At 39.5% G+C, this 20,365-nt stretch overlaps 1 protein-coding gene across 1 annotated transcript; it reads left to right on the plus strand.

Moving 5' to 3' along the window:
• Positions 1-294: 294 nt before the first annotated feature.
• CP (ceruloplasmin) lies at positions 295-19,706 on the plus strand (the record flags this gene model as incomplete). The annotated part of the gene is made up of 19 exons (XM_082003759.1): positions 295-452; positions 3,344-3,588; positions 4,817-5,029; positions 5,566-5,739; positions 6,328-6,582; positions 7,804-7,969; positions 8,956-9,095; positions 9,683-9,823; positions 9,949-10,160; positions 10,715-10,865; positions 12,730-12,942; positions 13,295-13,502; positions 14,716-14,855; positions 15,345-15,473; positions 16,051-16,157; positions 16,928-17,144; positions 17,776-17,915; positions 18,405-18,567; positions 19,636-19,706. The coding sequence occupies exons 1-19, from the start codon at positions 298-300 to the stop codon at positions 19,704-19,706; spliced, it is 3,240 nt and encodes a 1,079-aa protein (XP_081859885.1). The 5' UTR covers positions 295-297.
• Between the last annotated feature and the right edge of the window lie 659 nt (positions 19,707-20,365).

The following is a 20,365-nucleotide window of genomic DNA, read 5'->3' on the forward strand; positions in this document are numbered from 1 at the left end:
GCTACAAAATTTACAGTCCGATACGCTCTAAATGGTGATTCGTGTGATGGAAGGTTGGCAGGAAATGAAAAAATGTCTTTGAAGATTATCTGAGCTGATGAGGTTACCAGAATCTTTTGTTTGCTCTTGACACACAGAGACATTGTGCAACATTTTATTGTGTTCACCAAAGCAAACAGGAGCGCGGAGGGGGGAGGCAAGGACGGGAGGTGGGAGAGACGGGAACATATAAAGGCAAATGGCTGGTGGCTGTCGGTGGTGTTACTGCACGTTGTCTACAAGGCTCACGAGTGCAAAATGAAGCTGTTTTTCCTAAGTTGCTTGCTGTGTTCCTGCTGCTGCCAGGTTGGGGCAGTGAACAGGGAGTACTACATCGGCATTACAGAGACGGTGTGGAACTACGCACCTGGCGAGACAAATATCGTATCTGGACAGCTTTTTGCAGAAGAAGAGTAAGTAAAAACTGGCTGACTCTGATTTTGCAGCATTGGCTGCTTTCGACTCTAGGACCTTCACCTGGTGAAGGCAGTGAGATGAATCATGTTGGTGTCAGTGGATTTTCTGTCAGACATATAAGGGAATTTTGATTTTTTTCCCTGGCTTGCTTGTGAACTGAATTCCAACGCTCTGCTAATTAAAGGCATTGGAATATGCAGGGTTTTGTGAATTTGTTGGAATGAAATCTTTACTAAGTAGTGACTAGAAAAAAACCCTGAATGTCTAATGATGTTTAATTTTGAATGGCTAAGGTGCCAGCACTGAAAAGAAAACTTTTGCTGTTATGTTTTTAAATGCAGAAGTTTGACAAATTTAAAACTTTGCCATTGGGCACAGGTTTCCTTTTCAGATACTCATTGTTGGCAGCGGTCATCTTCACTTGCTGGAGGTGCAGCAGCACAGCTGGGTCCTTCCACCCACAGTGAAGGAGCTGGGTGGCTGGTGACAAGGCAAGGAGGGTCCTGTGCAGAGTGAGAATGATAAGCAGGGTGAGGACAAAGGGAGCACCCTGAAGATACGAACCATCAATAAAGAAAAACCAGATATAAAAGGCATCAGAGAAATATTTGAGAGAGAAAAAATGTTCCTTTCTTCTATTTTTTCAGTGCCTTTAAAACGACGTGAGACTATACTAAAATAAAAACAATGAAGACAGAAACCAGAAATGAGAAAAATCTCAGAAATACAGTTCTCATTTAGTGTGTAGATGAGGGATTAGAAGATTTCCTGTGGTTTGTTTTCTCTAGTGAGAGCCAACAATATCTCAGCTGTAATCTGCCACTTCATCAGGCATGAGGTGAAGCAGTCAGCTTTTTTTTACACTCATAATCTGGCTGATATGTAAGACTGCCAGTGATTCAGCAGGATTGTAAATCTGATAAATGGTGGAAGCAGGGCATCTTGTCTGAAAATCACAGAGTGGTGTCATCCAACAAGCCACCACCATTTGCTGCACTTCTGTTGCTTTTTTCTGCTCTGTGACCATCTGCAGCATGCTAAATTAATTCCGTTTTTTCAGTGGTTGTATACCTGCAATGGAGCTGGTCCCTTTTATTGTACTTTTCATTTTTAACCTCTCTGATTCTTCCTCTCCTCCTGAACCCTTCAACTATGAGGCTGTGCTTGTGTGGAGAATGATATTTATAGAAGGGAACAGCAGGAAGAGGGAAGAGTGCAGTGTACCTGCTAGAAAAATACTCTGCAATTAAATGGTAGCTGTTTAAACAGCCCAAGAAGAGCCATAACATATTTGTTTGATTTAGTTTGTGGCTAAAATCTTCATGCACTCAGACTTCTAATAACTGAGCCTTTGCAGCTAAGTTTATGCTCTCGGAGTTTCATGGAGCTCTGAACTGGCATTTAAATGACACTTCAGATCTGTGCTTGTCAAGGGTACAAACAATCCCTTCCCCACAGGCTCAAACACTGCTCAGCTTCATGGGACATACTGTGCATTTTCAGGCGGTATTAACTTGCTTCACGACATGGATGATAAATATGAATACGAATATGAAACCAAATTGGCTTGATTTCTCATCAAGTAAGATGAGAAATCAGGAGGCTGCTGAACTTCAGGCGGTGTTGCCATCTCCCAGGATCGTCTCCTCCTGGAGTAGGTTTAATTCCACACCTAGTCCTGAAATGGGCAGGGAAAAGTGCAGGAGGATTTGTTACTAACGAGACTCTGAAGTCTGGGCGAACAGCACCAGCCCATAGTCGCACTGCTGGTCTGAACAGCCAGTGCTGGCAGTTTATTTCCCCATTGTACTTCGTGCATATAAGTATGTTTTCCACAAAGAGAACCCTTCTCAGAGACTAAAATATGTAATGAAAGGTACCCGACCCTCAACACAGGCAAAGGTTGGCTCCAAAGCTGTTCCCAGTTGATCGCTGTCAGAGACACGTGGTGACCCCTCACCTGCGGCTGGTGTGCTTTGGCAGCGTATCCACGGTAGATACCTGCACGGTTCAGAGATATTGGTACCACGTGTAGGAAATACCATCTCCATCAGTCCCATTTTGGCTGATGGCTTAGGCTGTTTCCTCACTAACCAAGCTCTCATTTTAATATAATTAATTTTAGTATAATTAATAATTAATTGAGAGGAGCAATGGTCTAATAGTTAAGGCACTTGGTGATTGAGGAGGGCATTGCTAATTCCTTGCTGTCATGTAATCTGTTTGTATATTCTTGGGCTGAATCTGTAAAAATGAGACTTTATTAGGGTAAATCCGTATCAGGCTCTGAGGCTGTGATTCTTCTTCATCTGTGACTGGTGAGCAAGCTGAGGGCTTGATCTCATTTCTGCACTCTGCATGTCGTCATCCCCCCATGCACGCACTGAACGTTAGCAGCATCTTGTAGTTTTGCTCATGTCCTGACATCTTAAATATATTTTACAGCTGAAAAGTCTGTTCCTTATTGCAATGGAGCAAGGACTATGCAGTCAGCATAGTAGCATGACGATGGAAATTATTATTTTTAACAGGCTATGGAAAATCATACAGAAATCTAAGCGTGCAAGTACAAAAGTTTCGAGTAATAAGAACTATTACTTGCCTTGTACACATGGTCTCAGTTTTTCCCAGAGTTGTATCAAATACCCTTATCTCCAGTCTACAAATAGGTAGAACAAAATTCAGGCTGGTGCATAATATTTAATCTTGATATGGCTGCCTAACTCTTTACGATAAGAGACATATTTGCTCCTAAACACAAGCATAGTTGTGCACAGTGTGCGGAGGCCGGGTCTTTATTTGAGACCCTGCTATTTAACACCATTCAAATATAAAATGAGTACCTGACACTACAGATGTGCTTGTGTATTGTGTATTTTCTTTACAGGCAGGCTGGAGTCTTTCTCAAAAGGGGACCACATAGGATAGGAAGCACTTACAAGAAGGCTGTCTACACTCAGTACACCAATCATTTATATGATGTGATAGTTGACAAGCCTTCCTGGCTGGGCTTTTTAGGCCCTATCATTAAGGGAGAAGTTGGAGATTCCATTATTATTCACTTGAAAAACTTTGCTTCCAGAAGCTACACACTGCATCCACACGGTGTAAGATACACAAAGGAGAACGAAGGTAAGCTTGAGTCTGTTCTGTGCCGGAATTTATCAAAAGTTGATCATCCCTCTAAGTGATATTCTCTCATCAAAGAGAAGACTGTTAAAGTAAATAATGATTTAAAACAAACACAACCAATTTAAAACAGGAGCTAAGAAGTTTGATAATTTTTTCAAGAGTGAAATACAAAGCCAAAAGTGGAATTCATAAAGAAGGCATTTTAGATCCACACTTCACTTTCAACATTACTCTTTCAATAAGAGTATTTATATTTCACCTGAAAAAAGTGTATAAAGGTATATAAGAGATGCAGGTATTAAGGATACCTAAAGGAAAAATTTATGCTGTTCTGAAGAAGATATTGTTGACAGGGATAATTTACAGTTCCAAATTCTTAAGACTAAATTTCTAGGTATTGTATATAAGATACACAAGAATTTCTTAAAATGGAGAAACAGTTACTGCCTAGTAATAAATTAATGAGATAAAAGTTTGACACACTTTAAGATGTGTTGCAGGGGTGCTACTGGGATTAGTGATGATCTGCCCTTGCGATAGCTGGTCTTGCCACACTCAGGCGATGGGGTATTTTCTGCACCAGAATATGGCTGTTGGAAGTTTTATTACTGGGCCTTAAAAACAGTGTGTTAATTGTTGAGAATATACAGCTGTCTCAAAAGCAATCTTTCAAAATTTTGCATTAGAAGAATTTATGAAGTATCAGCCTAATTTCTAATATTTTATGAAGTTTTTAATTACAACTGTTATTGATATAGACACATTCTGTGGGAGCAGAACAGTGTGTTATGTAGCAGTACATGCACTCTTTAGAACAATGTTTACATTTTTTTTTCTGTTGCTCTCATTCCAGCAACACCTGTATTCCTTGACGACATATGCAATATTTTAGAACAGTTTCCAAGATTAATAGTTAAGAAATGTTTTACTAATATTTGAATTGTTATCTTTTTAGCAGAATTACATAGTGCCCTCCTAATAAATTAAGGACTAAATTTAATGTGCCATTAATCAAAGCACTCCCATGGAATTCAAAGGCAAATTAAGAGACTCCTAAAGAGAAGGAAAAGATCTACTCACCTGAATGTAAAGATTTTTTTTTAGCCTGTATTCAGATGTTTAGTCCATGTTACTGCAACATGTAGTCAAGTTTAAAGCATGGCAGGTGCTCTCCTGACATCGTATTGTGAACGTGTTGTGTTAATGGCAGCTGCGTGGCATTCTTCAGGTGCTTTTTATCCTGACAACACCAAAGATTTGCAAAAGAGAGATGATGCTGTGGAGCCAGGAGGCCAGTACACTTATACATGGGATGTGACAGAAGATCAAGGTCCAGCTAAGGGAGATGCAGACTGCATAACCAGGGTTTACCACTCCCACATAGATGCTCCAAGAGATGTTGCCTCAGGGCTTGTTGGGCCTTTAATAATTTGCAGGAAAGGTAAACCAAAAATAAATTAAGTAAGTAAGTATATAAATACATATGCAAGGTGATTGATGATGTTTATTGGTAAATATCAGTGAAATAATTTACTGAAAGAGGAGAAGATTACAGTTAATTTTGAAATAGCAGCTTTTTGTCTTCTCAGGTAGCTGCCTTTCAATAGCATAGGAAGTAGTTTGATTTTGTGCGTGACAGTGAATATAATTTGCAGAATACTTCGTCCACAAATCCATATGAGTGAGATGTGTTCATGCTAGTAATGCAGAAGGATGGGTAAATACTGGTATGAGAAACTGATTTACCGTAATCTTATAACATGCAATATTTATTCTTAGTAAACTTATTTTATAGTGCCTATCAAAACTGATTCTTGTTTCCTGAGCACGTCTGTAAGTTTATCTGAACACTCACACTCAAGAAAAGTGGCAAAATATGAAGTGAACGGTGACCAGCCCTACTGATACTGCACTTAAAATTGATTAAAAGATAATGTCAGTTGCAAAAGACTTTGAATATACCACTTTCTTTTTCAGATGCAATGAATAAGAGCAGTGATAAACACTTTGATGCTGAATTTATCCTTATGTTTTCTGTGATGGATGAAAATCTCAGTTGGTATCTAGAGGATAATATCAGGACATACTGTTCGGAGCCTTCCAAAGTTGACAAAGATGATGAGAACTTCCAGGAAAGCAATAAAATGCACTGTGAGAGAATGTTATTTAATGTTGCTTGTCATTGATATGGTGAAGTAATATTTTTAAGGGTTGTCTCTTTTAAAGATGAACTGTAGATAATTTATTTTTTTTTCAAGCAGGGCTTTTTCTTGGAGGATTAAGAAAGATCCCTTTAAATTAAAAAAATTAAAAAGTGATGGCAAGTATTGTACAATCAAACCTTTGGAGTTGTGATATAAAATTCTTAGGGGCGAAGAACCTCTTTGCCAGTATAATTTCCCAGGCACTCTAAACAGAGTTGTGTTACTTTGTTCTGTTTCTCCTGAACTCTGCAGTATAATATCACAGTTTTTAAAAATAGTTTTTACTGTTAGTGTCAATAAAGAAGACACCTTTGTCACTGACATGGATTCCAGAATCACAGCAGGAACTGCTGGTCATGCAGGTAGTTGTGCTGATAAATTGTGTCTTTGATATTGGCTCACTTTCAAAAGTGCAGAGTTTTGTTTTGAGCCTCTTTTATATTTTGAAGAATAGAGCAATGGTTGTATGACACCTGCTTTTGAAGAAAAGATCGTAAGGTCTGTGAAGGTAACTAATAAATAACATTTCTTTTAGCAATCAATGGGTACATGTATGGATACCTCCCAAACCTCACAATGTGTGTGGAAGATAAGGTAAAATGGCATCTTTTTGGCATGGGTAATGAAGCTGACATCCATTCAGCCTACTTTCATGGACAGACCTTAATAGAAAGGCATCATCGAGTTGACACCATCAACCTCTTCCCAGCCACGTTTATTGATGCCATCATGATACCAAGGCGTCCTGGGGAATGGCTACTCAGCTGCCAAGTGAATGACCATATTGAAGGTACAGAATAATTTCCAGTGATCACATTTTTTTTTTGGCTTGAGCTAGCAGTTTACTGAATCACTTTAGCAGTACTCCTGACCTGCTTATACACCAGAAAGTATTCTCCTTTGGGTAACAAAACTCTCACAGTAATTGAAATGCCTAGGAGCGCGTTAGATGGGCTTGAGCATGTAGCCATGGAAATCAAGAAAATTCTTGTCTGTAATGGAAGAGGTGTTGTCTCTTTTGCAAGCCTCAACTTTAGACAAATGATAGCATGATGTTTGCCTCTTACTGAAGGTAACTAATCACTTTTTCTGTTTGCCAACAAAAAAGTTGGGGCTCATTCCATGTCTGGGCAAGGGGCACCGGACAGACAAGCTAACTTGCCTGCTGACAAAGACATGTTTGTCAAAACGCATTGGCTAATAAGCAGAGATGATCTGCATTTCTCTTCCCTGTATCTTCCTGTATTTCCAGTGTTAAACCACATGAAGTACTTAGAAGCTAATTCCACCCTTTTCCATGATATATCCCTGTAAGTCAGTTAGAGAAGTAATTTGTCACAAAAGTGGGAAGGAACACAGAACTCAAAACCATTCTCCAAGATTTGAAAATTCTGATATAAAAGGGAGTATGTTTAACCTAGAGATTCAGCTACACAGAGGTTATATGTTTTGAAGTAACCATCACATCAAGCAGCATCCTGATGTGTTTGAAACATCCTGAGCAAGACTTAAATCCTACAAATTGGCTTAATCTATAGCTGTAAAAGGACTGTATTATATTATTTTTATCTCCAGCAAGCAGATTTACTAACAGACCTTTCTGCTAGGGTGCAGAGACTCAGGAGTTTCACAAGCAAGCTGTTGATTATATTCAGAGGGAGGATGGTCAGTCTGGTAGCACCTGGCCTTGACTGAAGTGCTAACTGACAGTGCTGTTCCCACTCCACCCTAATCTTCGTGTAACTACCATATCAGCTGCAGCTTTACAAGCAGAATGCACTTTGCCACACCTTTCTGCCTGCTGTAAATACCATGGTTGTGTTCCTACATCCTAGCTCAGCTGGCGTGCATCCTTTTATATCATTCATCTTCCTTTTCATTTGTGATTTGCATATCCATCAATGCTATGGGAATTCTCCAGGGTCGAGAAGAGCTACTGGAAGCAAGGAAAGAGGAAAAAAAGGTGTGGTTCCTCCTCCCTACCTTTCTCTATCTCCTCATTTTTTTCCAGGTGGTATGCAGGCCCTTTTTAAAGTAAAAGACTGTAGGAAATCCACAATAATTCACAATGAGAGTACAAAGATAAGACAGTACTTCATTGCTGCTGAAGAGATCATCTGGAATTATGGCCCATCTGCAATGAACCATTTTACAGGACAAGAATTAATTGCTGACAGGTAAATGCTTCTAATTAAAGAAGTTTTACTTTCCAAGCAGAATTGATATAAGCATGCCGAATAAGGAGAGCCATCTGATAGAACTGACTTTTAAGCAACATTTCTGTTGTCCTCAACTCTGCTTAAATATTAATGCCAGGATAAATATCAGACCAAATTAGGTCTATTGTTTTCCTTGCAATCTTACTATGAAGTTTGCTGTTACATTAGTAATTTCACTGGGATAAAGATGAATTGTCATGTTATATGTAGGCAGTAACCTCTGATGGTTCAAGATGGTTGATTGTTCCGAGTTAGAGAACAAAGCTAGGAATTAATGAATGTTTCCTCAGCTGATGAAAATAATGCTAATGGCATCTCAGCTAGCAAACTATTTGCATGAGGTAGCTTTGCCCTTTGCTCTGTGTTTACACAATTTAAGATGTGGATTAATTCACTGACTACATTGCATCCTCAGATTTTTCATCTGTGAGTTAAAGAATACTTACCTGCCCCACAAGGGGTGAGGCACAGTGCATTGAATAGTGCTTGTAAAACACTGAAAGGTCCTTTTTTGAAGAGTAAAAGTGTAGACTAAAAAGTGTAAATTAAATCTTCTCACTTTCTATTTGGGTGTTACATATTCCTGGTGTTTGTATCTACTGTTGTTGAATTACCTGTAACTTTCAATAAAAAGAAGAGTAAACATCAGGTTACAAAATGTTGACTAGAAATCATTGTTGATGAGTCTCTAAGCACATTGGCTTTATAAGGGCAATACAGCCAGTGTCTTTTTCTTAAAGAGAAGTTAGTGGAGGATAATGGATTCCTGCACATCCTTGTGTGGGACTGCCCATAAGCATCTGGCCAGATCACTGAAAGGAGACCCACGAGACAAAGTCAGCACGTCATACTTTAGAAAATAGGTTTGAGGTCCTGACTGCCTTTGTAAAGCTAAGCATTGTGGCTTGAACTGTTTGCATGTGTTGCAATTTCTTTTTTCACAGTGAATCTCACACGTTTTTTGAACAAAGTGAGACAAGAATTGGTGGCTCTTATAAAAAAGCCATTTACAAAGAATACACAGATGGTTCTTTCACTGAACATAAAAAAAGACTCACAGAGGAAGCACATCTTGGACTCTTAGGTAAGATATCTAAAATTATTTCATGTCAAAGATTTTTATGAGAGTAAACTATCACTTCCACTGGCTAGCCTACAGTGCCCCTCCACCTCTGAGGGAGGGACCCTCGGCTGTCCCTGCCTCCTGCAGATGCTGGTGCCTGTGGCTTCTTCCAAGAGACACCCCAGGATATAAGAAAGCTCTTGAAGGCAATGCTGAGGTGATCCCCAGCTTGCCCGTGGGAATATGCCATGGTCTCTGAAGATCAGGCTCTGAATTACAAGGCCAGGCTAGGCAGGCCTAGCCCTCTTTATAACTTGCCCGCTTCTGGCATGGCTCTGGACTGAGTTTGAGGTTGGTGCTGATGTCTGTAGGTCCCTTTCCAAAGGGAGAAACTGTCCTGCATGTCACTGGGCCGCCATGAGGAAGCAGGAGTGGAGCCCGTCTGATTCGGGCTGTGTGCCAATGACCTTGTCCACGGCCACACAGGCCCAGGGGCAGCTCACCGTGCAATGGGAAAAGCAGCCAGCCATCGATTGGTATAAGCTCCTGGTAATCCATACATGACTTGCTAGAAACATCTCGTAATTAGACCATGTGCTCTTTTCTAGGACCTGTTATCAAGGCTGAAGTGGGTGAAAGCATCAGGGTGACCTTCCGGAACAATGCCAGCCGCCCATTTAGCATTCAGCCCCACGGTGTGAGCTACCGCAAGAGTGACGAGGGGGCGTTGTACGGTGCTGCCTCTGGAGGTGCGCCTGTCGACGGGGCTCCTGCAAGCTCCCGCGAACAAGCTGTTGTACACGCTGATGTGTTAAAGGCAATAAAATAAACAACGTTCATTAGACATAATTCCTAACGATGCTTTCTATAATAGGTACTGAATCTCCAGCCTCTCACGTGAGTCCTGGTGCTACGTTTACATATGAGTGGAATGTGCCAGAAGATGTGGGCCCAACAGATGAAGATCCAGACTGTTTAACCTGGCTTTATTACTCAGCTGTGGATGCAGTCAGAGACACCAGTTCTGGCCTTGTGGGTCCTCTCTTGGTGTGCAGGAAAGGAGCTCTGCTTCCTTCTGGGAGACAGGTCAGTCAAAGAAGAAAAATGGAAGCATTTGCCTCTTTGTAGCTGGATCTGCTTCCTCTTCCTGAATTGTGCCCTCAGGGCCTGCCACATTAATAGCACCATGGCCTCTCCACATGAGTCTCACCCATGTGCCGATGGGAATACAGAAAATGAAGAAAGTGGGTTTATTTCTTGGTTTTTTTTTTTTTTAAAAAGCAAAATCAGTCTGGCTCCAGATAGACAGATGCTGTATTGTGGAACCACCATGGCAGTGAGCAACCACAGGCATTCGAGTCTCAGCTAGGATGAGAATGGTCAGAAAAATGCAGAGACTTTAAAGGCCATTTAAGGCTCGTTTCCAGAGGTGGTTCCTGCTGGTAGAAGGAGTGTTATCAGCACATACATAGTCACCAGATACAGCAGAGAGCTTTGAGATTATCAGAATGAAACACCAACATATGAATCTGTGCTATTTTGTGAATTATACTCGTAATTTATTACATGCATATAACTTTTTTCCTGACATTTTCTGTTCACTGATTTCTATTTTCCTTTGTGCTATTTCTTCTCAACAGAAAAATGTGAATGTGGAGTTTTTTCTGCTTGCCACTGTATTTGATGAGAATCTGAGCTGGTACTTGGATGACAATATTTTGATGTTTACACTAAATCCTGATAAAATTGACAAAGATGATGACGACTTCCAAGAGTCTAATAAAATGCACTGTAAGAAAATTATTTGTTAGCCAAACATTAATTTCTACAATAAGATTTTTACTTTTGTGATCTCATGTTCGGAGAATGGGAAACTGTATAGTGGCAGAAAGATTTCATTCCTTTCCGTGTTTGAATGCAATTCAATTTCAGCTAAATGTGATAGTTCAAAATGTAATGCCAGCTGTTCAGTGCCTTGCATGGCAGTTGAGCATTTAGCACTGTTACGTACCGCTTGGAGCAGAGACAAGGAGGAATTAGGTCTGTAGCCCATGTACAACCCCTATGAATGCAACTGGACAGCAAGAGAAAACACCTCCACCCTACAGATGATGTAGCTGAAAGGAGGATTTTCATAGAAGCACAGGCTGGTTGAGGTTGGCAGGGACCTCTGGAGGTCATCTGGTCCAACACCGCTGTTCAAGCAGGGTCACCCACAGCCGGTTGCCCAGGACCATGTCCAGGCAGCTTCTGAATACCTCCAAGGATGGAGACTCCACCACCTCCTCGGGTGCCCTGTGCCGGTGCTCGGTCACCCTCACAGTGAAAAAGTGTTTCCTGATGTTCAGAGGGGTCCTCCTGTGTGTCAGTTTGTGCCCATCGCCTCTGGTGCTGTCGCTGGACACCACTGAAGAGAGCCTGGCTCCTTCCTCTATGCACCCTCCTTGCAGGTATTTATATACATTGATAAGGACCCCTGAGCCTTCTCATCTGCAGGCTGAACAGTCCCAGCGCTCTCAGCCTTTCCTCGTAGGAGAGATGCTTCCTTGTCCCTTCATCATCCTTGTGGCCCTTTGTTGGACTCTCTCCAGCATGTCCATGTCTCCCTTGTACTGGGGAGCCCAGCACTGGACACAGTCCTCCAGGTGTGGCCTCACCAGTGCTGAGTAGAAGGGAAGGATCACCTCCCTTGACCCGCTGGCCATACTTGGCCTAACACAGCCCAGCATTCACCTTCTTTTCAGCAAGGACACATTGCTGGCTCATGCACAACTCGTCATCCACCAGGACCGCCAGGTCCTTTTCTGCCAAGCTGCTTTCCAGCTTGATTTGTCTGAAGCATTTCAACAACAGCAGCTGCAACCTGACCTTCATGATCGGACCTGCTGGCAACACTCCTGCTAACGCAGCCCAAGATACTGTTAGCCACCTTTGTGGCAAGGGCGCATTGCTGGCCCATTCTGTCTCCATGGCTGAGTCTGGATTGCTTTTTCAGCACTGTGCTCCCCTTAGAATTAAAATATTTGCTTCTGTAATAGGACAGAGCTGAGTTTCACACTGATCACATTTTGGTACAGACATCTTTCAAGTTTCATGTGAAAGAAGATTTTAATCTTCAGTATGTAGTCCTGCAAATAAGTCCTAATCTTTAAACATATTTGCTTGTACTCTTTCTTAAATTTTGCCCTCAGGGACATTCCTACTATTTACAGAACCTTGACACTGCGCGTGCAGTGGCACCTGGGAGGCCCAGGCTTTGAACAATTTGCCCAGGAGTGGCTAGAAAGGATTAGGAACTCAAACTAAGAAGATACTTCAGCTTGTGCCCACTGTGTGGCAGGAGGGTCTTGCAGGGTATAAACCAGGATGCTTTATGCATCCTGCATACTTGATGGGTATAAAGCAGTGGAAAGTTCCAGCTGGTCACGTCAGCTACCTGTGCTTTAGACATTTAAAAGAACAGTTAGAAGTTGTTTTTAAACACTTGCCTGAATTGATTCTCTAGTTTTGCTAATGTGACAAAGTATTTTATTATTGATATTTCTGTCAGTCTAAGGCAGCACATTACATCTGAAGTGTGTTTTATTTAATCTGTATTGCAGATTTAAGTAATATGTTAATCAAGGTGGGTTTTGCTTCCTCAAATTTTCTACAGCCATTAATGGTTATATGTATGGAAATCAACCTGGTCTTGAGATGTGCAAAGGAAGTGTAGTTTCCTGGCATTTGATGGGCTTGGGGTCAGAAGTCGATGTCCATGGGATATACTTTTCAGAAAACACATTCATAACTAAAGGAACAAGAAGGGATACAGCAAATCTGTTTCCACATACATTTATCACAGCTATTATGAAGCCCGATTCTGAAGGTAAATGTCTTGTTTAAAAATCTTGTTACTAGTTTAGAAACTGTTTACCTATGAACATTTTATGCTTAGAGAAGGGCCTTAAATAGCTGATATTTTGATCCTTTGGGTGCTAAAACTATGTACAGCTGTGTTTGAAGGGCAGCAAACTTGTGTTCATAGGACTTTTCTAGCTTCTATGTGTGCTGAATTTTATTACTAGAAATAGCCATACTACACAGAGAATTTGGACCTTACATGATCAATAGCCTCTGCCTCAGTCTTTAAATATGACATTAACATAAGTAATACAATCTCAAGATCTACTAGTAACAGATTTTTGTACTCAAGTCTTTGTTTCCTGTATGATCTCTAGGAGTTTTTGAAGTGTCGTGCTTGACAACAGATCACTACGCAGGGGGCATGAAACAGAATTACAAAGTGAAACAATGCCACTGGTGGAATGTGGATCTATCTATGTATTTGCATCAAAAGACTTACTATATTGCTGCAGTGGAAGTTGAATGGGACTATTCTCCTAACAGGACATGGGAATCTGAGCGACATCAATACCATGAGGAAAGGTACTTTGGAGTATAAACAGGGAAAAAATGCAGAAAAACAAAGGAGCAACTTCTCCTCTGAACGTTTTCCCCCTCCAGGCATTTCTAGACACACTTTCTTTGCATATGTATTTTTAGGGCTCACTTGATTTTGTGGTCCTTGTCCAGTAATGTTGCCACGTAACTGAGGCAGATGTTCATGAAACAGTTCAGCATAAATCGTCTGTGCAGTAGCTGCAGATTTTCATGAATCCTGAATAGTGCATCTGCATCTATTATTTACTGATGCTGGTACAGTCCTTGATGTGGTATGCTTAAAATTTTCATTAAATTGTAGATACGATGACTACTTCCTCCTGATATTTGATTACTTACATGTCTTGCAACATGTCTTTGTCTCATGTTTATCTGTACTCTGAGTAAGGTTCTTTTTTACTCCTCTCAATTTCATTAGCTTATACAAGATAAGTCCATGACCAAATCCATTCACTATGAAGCTTGTCACCTTGGTGTTTTATTCACAGTATTTGAATCTCAGTGAGAAGGAAGCGATTGGATCAAATAATTCATGCCAATTAGCAGATGAGGCTAAACCATGAACTGATGAATTTCTATGTGTTCCACCTGTATAACTTCATTTGAGGTTAAAGTAGTAGATTGTAACTGCCTATACTTTTTTATTGACTTGATTGTATTTTCTTCTTTTTCCTCAGCTTGATAGCACAGTGTCTTTCCCCGCACACCACAGTGGACTCTGTCATAGTTCTAAGCACAAGTAATACAGACTATGCTGTTATCAGACTTTTTTTTTCCCCACTGGCTCCACCCCCCATGTTCTCAGTAGAGAATTAGTCCCTCCCATTTAATTTCAGCAAGGCACTTAAGCTTTACAGCTTTTAGGCTTCATTTCAGATCTACAGAAGTCACTGAGGGCTCTATTTTTCAGTATGCAAGTTGCTGGATTACTTCTTGCAATTCGAAATATCTCTCAAATACTATGTAGGCTTGGCCTATTTATAGTGTGTTTTTAACCTTCCACATTAAGAGAAACCTCCCATCTTAACAAGAATGTTTTCATGTTGAAAATAACAGTGATCTGTGAGATTAATGTTTCACTGAGCTGGACTTTTGTTTGATGGTTAATTAACATACCTGCGAAAGAAGTTTTAAAATACATGAAGAAATGTATGACATATACTTATCTCTGTTTTCTTTTTTTTTTTCTCTTTTTCAGCCCGGGCAATCCATTTTTAAATAAAGAAGACAAATTCATTGGCTCAAAGTACAAAAAGGTAGTATATCGCGAGTACACTGACCAGACATTCAGTACTCCCAAAAACAGAGCAGAGGAGCAGCAGCACCTGGGAATTCAAGGTATAGTCATCATGAAGTTCAGTTTTTAAACCAGGAAAAATGCAGTGAAACAAAACAAGAAGATACTCTTTGAATAATAGTGAGTATAGTTCTTCCCACTCAAAGTTCCTAAACTTACCTGGAATTGCTACTTTTATTATGGTGCTTTCCTTGCAAGATTACATGGCTTGCTTGACAAGAAAAACTTCTGGCTTGCTGCCTGATCACAGGTCAGTATTTTCAAAGTCAGCATAAAACTGGGCAGCAACATCCAAACTGACTTCAAATACACAGAAGGTGCTCGGAGCTTTTGAAGTGTAGGCCTCTACTTAGATGCCTGACTTCAGCTGCTCGAATTGACGTATCATAGTGAACGACGTAATCCATGTATAGTTCCTTGTTGAATTACAAGCCGATGTTACTGTGTATTTGAAGACAACAAACTCTCTCTCTCTCTCTCTGCTTTGATCTTTTGTAAAACCAAGTTAATCTTTCTTTTCAACCCAACAGGGCCACTGCTTATGTCAAATATTGGAGATAAAATCAGAATAGTTTTTAAGAACTTGGCATCAAGACCTTACTCTATACATGCCCATGGAGTGAAAACAGACAGTTCTGTTGTTGCTGTGACTAACCCAGGTATCAAAGCATCCCTGTTTATTTCTAGCAGGTAACGTCAAGCCCTGTAGGGAGGTTTAGCAAGCTTTCATTTTAGGACAGCAGCAAAGACTTCGATTTTGTTTGTTCGTATGTTTTTACCTCAGGTTCTTAAATTTTTCATGCTGATTATGACAAATATTTCTACACTTAAAACAGCCCTGATAACTATTGCTATATATCTTAGCCCTTGGACAGATCAGTAATTTTTTGATGCAGTGTGGCCACACCTTTCATGAAAGCAAACAGGTTTGGCTACATAGGGAGAACATAGCTTGTGCTAGCCATTATTTCAGAAGTTCCTCTGTGATCTTTACAAAAGATACAATTGTTTTTATGAAGTATGGTAAACTGGACAGTGCAGCCACATACAAAAAAACATTGGCAAGAAGAGTCAGGGGTCTGCAGAAGGGAAAAAACAGTAAGCAGCCAGTGTGGTAGCTGGTAAGAGGAAGTTCAAGTCAAATGTGAATGGAGGTAACATCTGTTTCAGGATGACCTCTTATATAGGTCAGCACACAGAAAATTTCTAAAATACATTGATGTTTATTTCATTCAGGAGAAACAAACATGTATGTCTGGAAAATCCCAGAGAGATCTAGTTCTGAGAGAGGAGATCCACATTGTATTGCATGGGCATACCATTCAACAGTGGACATCATTAAGGTATATTATTAATATCAATTGAAAGGGTTTTGTTCATGACTTCAACACAGATATACGTAGCAGCAAAAGGGCGATGAAACTCTTTCTGCTTTTTCTGTCGAGTCGTTCCCCCCATTAGCATACCTTTGAATTTAAATGTCTCTTGAATAATGCAAGAAAGTCGGAGCAGAATTTGAGAGTGACAGCCCTTCATGTTCTTGCTCCCTGGTTCTTCTGCTGTTGGTATAGATCACCTCACTCAGGTTTCATTCTTAAAGCTAACATTTTATAGCTTGCTCAGTATCTAGTCCGTCATGTGTGGGAAAAATAACATGCAACCGTGGAACATAAATCTGCCATTTTTGTACAAGCACCCATTAACTTAACATGACTAATAATTTTTTAAGGAAGTTAATGTATTCTTTCCTTCATGTCTCCGCAAATGTAAGTGAGAAAGTGCCAAGAAGTGTATTTTGAATGGAAACCAAGCTCAAAATCCTAAAACTTAAAAAGAATTTGGAAAAAAAAGATGAGGAAGAAATTAAAATGGAATAAATGTTTATTGCTACCAAGAGATGAAAAAGAGGCAATTACTCTTCATAGTCCATTGAACTTGATCCATGGGTAGCATGTAACAATGAAGAAATGACCTTGTTTCTCTGGCACTGGCTACATTTATTCACAGATACTGACAGCTGGAAAAATAGTAAAAGGATTCATGGCTGGCATTAAAAGTGCTTCTGCTTAGTCACATCTTGTAATTATATGATTTTTTTCATCTGTAATTTCAGGACACTTACAGTGGATTAATAGGCACACTTGTTGTGTGTCATAGACATTATTTGCCATCGTTTCATATGAAAAAGAAAGTTCAATTTTCTCTTCTTTTTATGGTTTTTGATGAAAATGTGTCATGGTACTTGGATGAAAACATTAAAACCTATTCTACCAACCCGCACCTCATTGACAAAGAGGATGAGGAATTCCTTGAAAGTAATAAAATGCATGGTATGTTTCCCAATTTAGTCAGTGTAACTCTGGTAACTCTATAAAATTACCTATTTGAAAGTAGTGCATATAAATTTTACTTTCTCATCCCCACTGAATTTGCAGTTCCAGGGCAGAAGGCCTGAAAAATTTCACTCAAACTATTTGAGAACACTGTTAATGCCACTGAATGACGACTATTTTTTTTTTTTTAACCCTATGAAAAAATGGTCCCACTTTGAGATCTTGAGGAGAGAAAGAGTAAAAATGAAATTTGAAATTTTGATTTGATGTCAGCAAACCACTGTTCTGGATAAGTTGGAAAGGCAATGTGCATCCTGAAGGCATGTCCTGCTAAAGCTTATGCTTTACAAGGAGCTGCAGGAAATGCAGATCTTTAAGAAACTGCAGTATTAGCAATGCTGTAAAGAACTTTTCTTTTAACTATGATGTCTTACTTTCTAGTTAACTCTGGAATCTAATCAGACATGTTCATAATATGCTGTCCAGTTGTTTTGGGTTTATAGCCCAGTCAAAGCTGTTACTTTTGCCTGGCATTCGCTTTCAAATATTGTATTCTATTAAAGTTTAGAGAATAACAATACACAAAATTTTACTTGTTTTCTCTGTCTTGCTCTTTCCCTCTTTTTAGCCATTAATGGAAAGGTGTTTGGAAATCTACATGGTCTGACGATGCATGTTGGAGATAAAGTGAGCTGGTATTTGATGGGAATGGGCAATGAAGTAGACATTCACACAGCACACTTCCATGGCCACAGCTTCGAGTATAAGGTAACAGGTCCCTTCCACTCATTTCTTGCTGTGTTAAGAATGAGAGGTAGATCAAATTCCAAGGACTGTAATCCCTGGTGAAAAGTCAGATGATGATACAATATTAAGCAGGACTTGTAATCTGACCGAAAAGTTTTTATGTCGCAAGCCTGTATTTGATCAACACACAAGAGACAGAAAGCATCTGCCAGTAGCAGTTGCTGACCGGCAACCTCACAAGTTGCTTTGACAAGGCAGCTGTGAATTTTCATAGCTGTGGTAAGACAGCAGCTGTAGTTTTCCTTCATTTCCATTTAGTTGATAGCTTATTAATCTTTTAAGCATGACGTGGATGTACAAAGTGATGCTTCTGTAGAAATGTCATACAGTAAAAAACTTTTCACTCAACTGTGATTAAAAATTTGGGTGGAATATGCATAAAAGGTAGCTTAAATTACTGCCATCTGGTAATGCCACACTGTTTAACCATTGGGTTTTTTTGTCCTGAAGCAATCAGGGGTTTACCGGGCAGATGTCTTTGATCTGTTCCCTGGGACATTTCAAACTGTGGAAATGACCCCACAGAACCCCGGAACCTGGCTATTACACTGTCATGTTACTGACCACATCCACGCCGGCATGGAAGCAACATACACAGTGCTACCAAAGGAAGGTAGGAGTTTCTCTATCTCAATAATGTTCATGACATTCAAAGATGCAGAATGGGGCTCACAGACTGGCCAGCATACTCGGAACCAGTTCAGGCATCCAGCAATATTTCATGGTTTAGTATCAATGTCTGGAGGCCAGAATGTTGCAAGCCACCCTATCATGCTTGCCTCAGCACTGCTGCTCAGAAAACAGAAGTAGCTAAAGGACAGGATCTTAACTGACTATTGCTTCAGCTTCCCATCAATGAAAGTAAAATGATAGATTTTTATTTAAAAAGAATTCTTCACGAGACAAGAGTATTTCTGTACCCAAGAAGTGCCAGTAGTGTCAGACTCCCTCTCAATCTTCATTTAAAACAAAAAGAACGCTTGGTAAATAAAGCTGAAGTTATCATTCCTAACAGTTAAAGTCCTGAAAAATTAAAAGTTGTTTTCTTTCTAAAGGACATGTTTTAGCTTTACAGACACTATTACCTTGCTTTAGCAATATTACCTGTGAAAAAAACTGAATCTTGAAAAATTTTGAAAGTTCTTGTTTCTACAAAGTTAACACAATTTTAAAAGCAACACTTCGCCGTACTGAAAAGACAGAGCATAACAAGTGTGCATTATAGTTAACTGACAGAAAGAGAACAGTAGGAACATTTCCAAATGTGTGTATGTATATGCAGATATACAACTATATAATGTACATGTGCATCTATACTAAAAACACAGACTGTAATGTTAAACACAATCAAGTTCTATTTTATAAACCATTCTGGCTTGCAGAACACATTGTGCCAAACTTGCACAAATAATTAAAAAATTGACTCAAGAGTACACAGAAAGATGTAGAAACTGACTTTTAACTTGTAGAAACAGGATGTTGTATTTTTTCATAATCGGACATCTGAAGTGCATGAAAATGTACCATTCAGTGCATTTTTTTTAAAGCTGTTTTTAAATCTAACTCATAATGTCTAGAAGGTGTTGGGATCCATTGCTCTCATTTTGGACTCTCTTGTCCATATGCATAGACTATTCTTTCGATGAAATGTGTGTAACAAAGAGTATTTCTCCCCTTACAGACAAACTATCTTTGTTCCCGAGATTATTCAATCAGTTCAAGTATAAAGGTACGGCAGACACAACAGAATGATGAAGACATTCTACCACAGTGATTCTCCAGGGTCTACCTTCAGAAGCATTTCTTGAGAAATACTACATCCTGGACAACTCATTTCCACGTGTGCTTTGGAAGATTTCATTTGGTGGCCCACAACTAACAAAAGGGCCATAGACTAATACAGCTGGATGTAACAGCTTATAAATATCTTTTACTCTAAATAAAAATAGTATACGTGTTATTTAACTGCTGAGGAACATGAGAATCTATGATTCTATGGAAGAGCCAAATGAAATATACTTTCCTTTTTTTTCTTTTTTTTTTTAGGTTTGTAAATAACTGTGTAACAACAAAATTTGTGTTAGGTATCTGCTGTCACATTTTACTAGTCAGATATGTTAGTAGTTATTGCTTGGAAAATAAGAACTTGGTTATCCCTTTATCCATAGGTTCACACTTAAAATATATATACTGTTGTATAGTTGAACAGCTAACAAAACAGTTCTATTATTTCTGTTGAATTATTTTATAACTTTATCCAGTAACATCTTTCAAGGTAGTGAATTTAAAAGATGCAATGGCTGAGGAATCGTGGTTTCACAATATGTTTTTGTTTTTCTGTTATGAAAATAATTATGACAAAGCTATGCTGAAATAAGCCTGATGAAATTTAGAAAGTGAAGGGTAAAATT

This window comes from Phaethon aethereus (genome assembly GCF_964289735.1).
Source record: "Phaethon aethereus genome assembly, chromosome: 9".
NCBI classification, from domain to species: Eukaryota; Metazoa; Chordata; class Aves; order Phaethontiformes; family Phaethontidae; genus Phaethon; species Phaethon aethereus.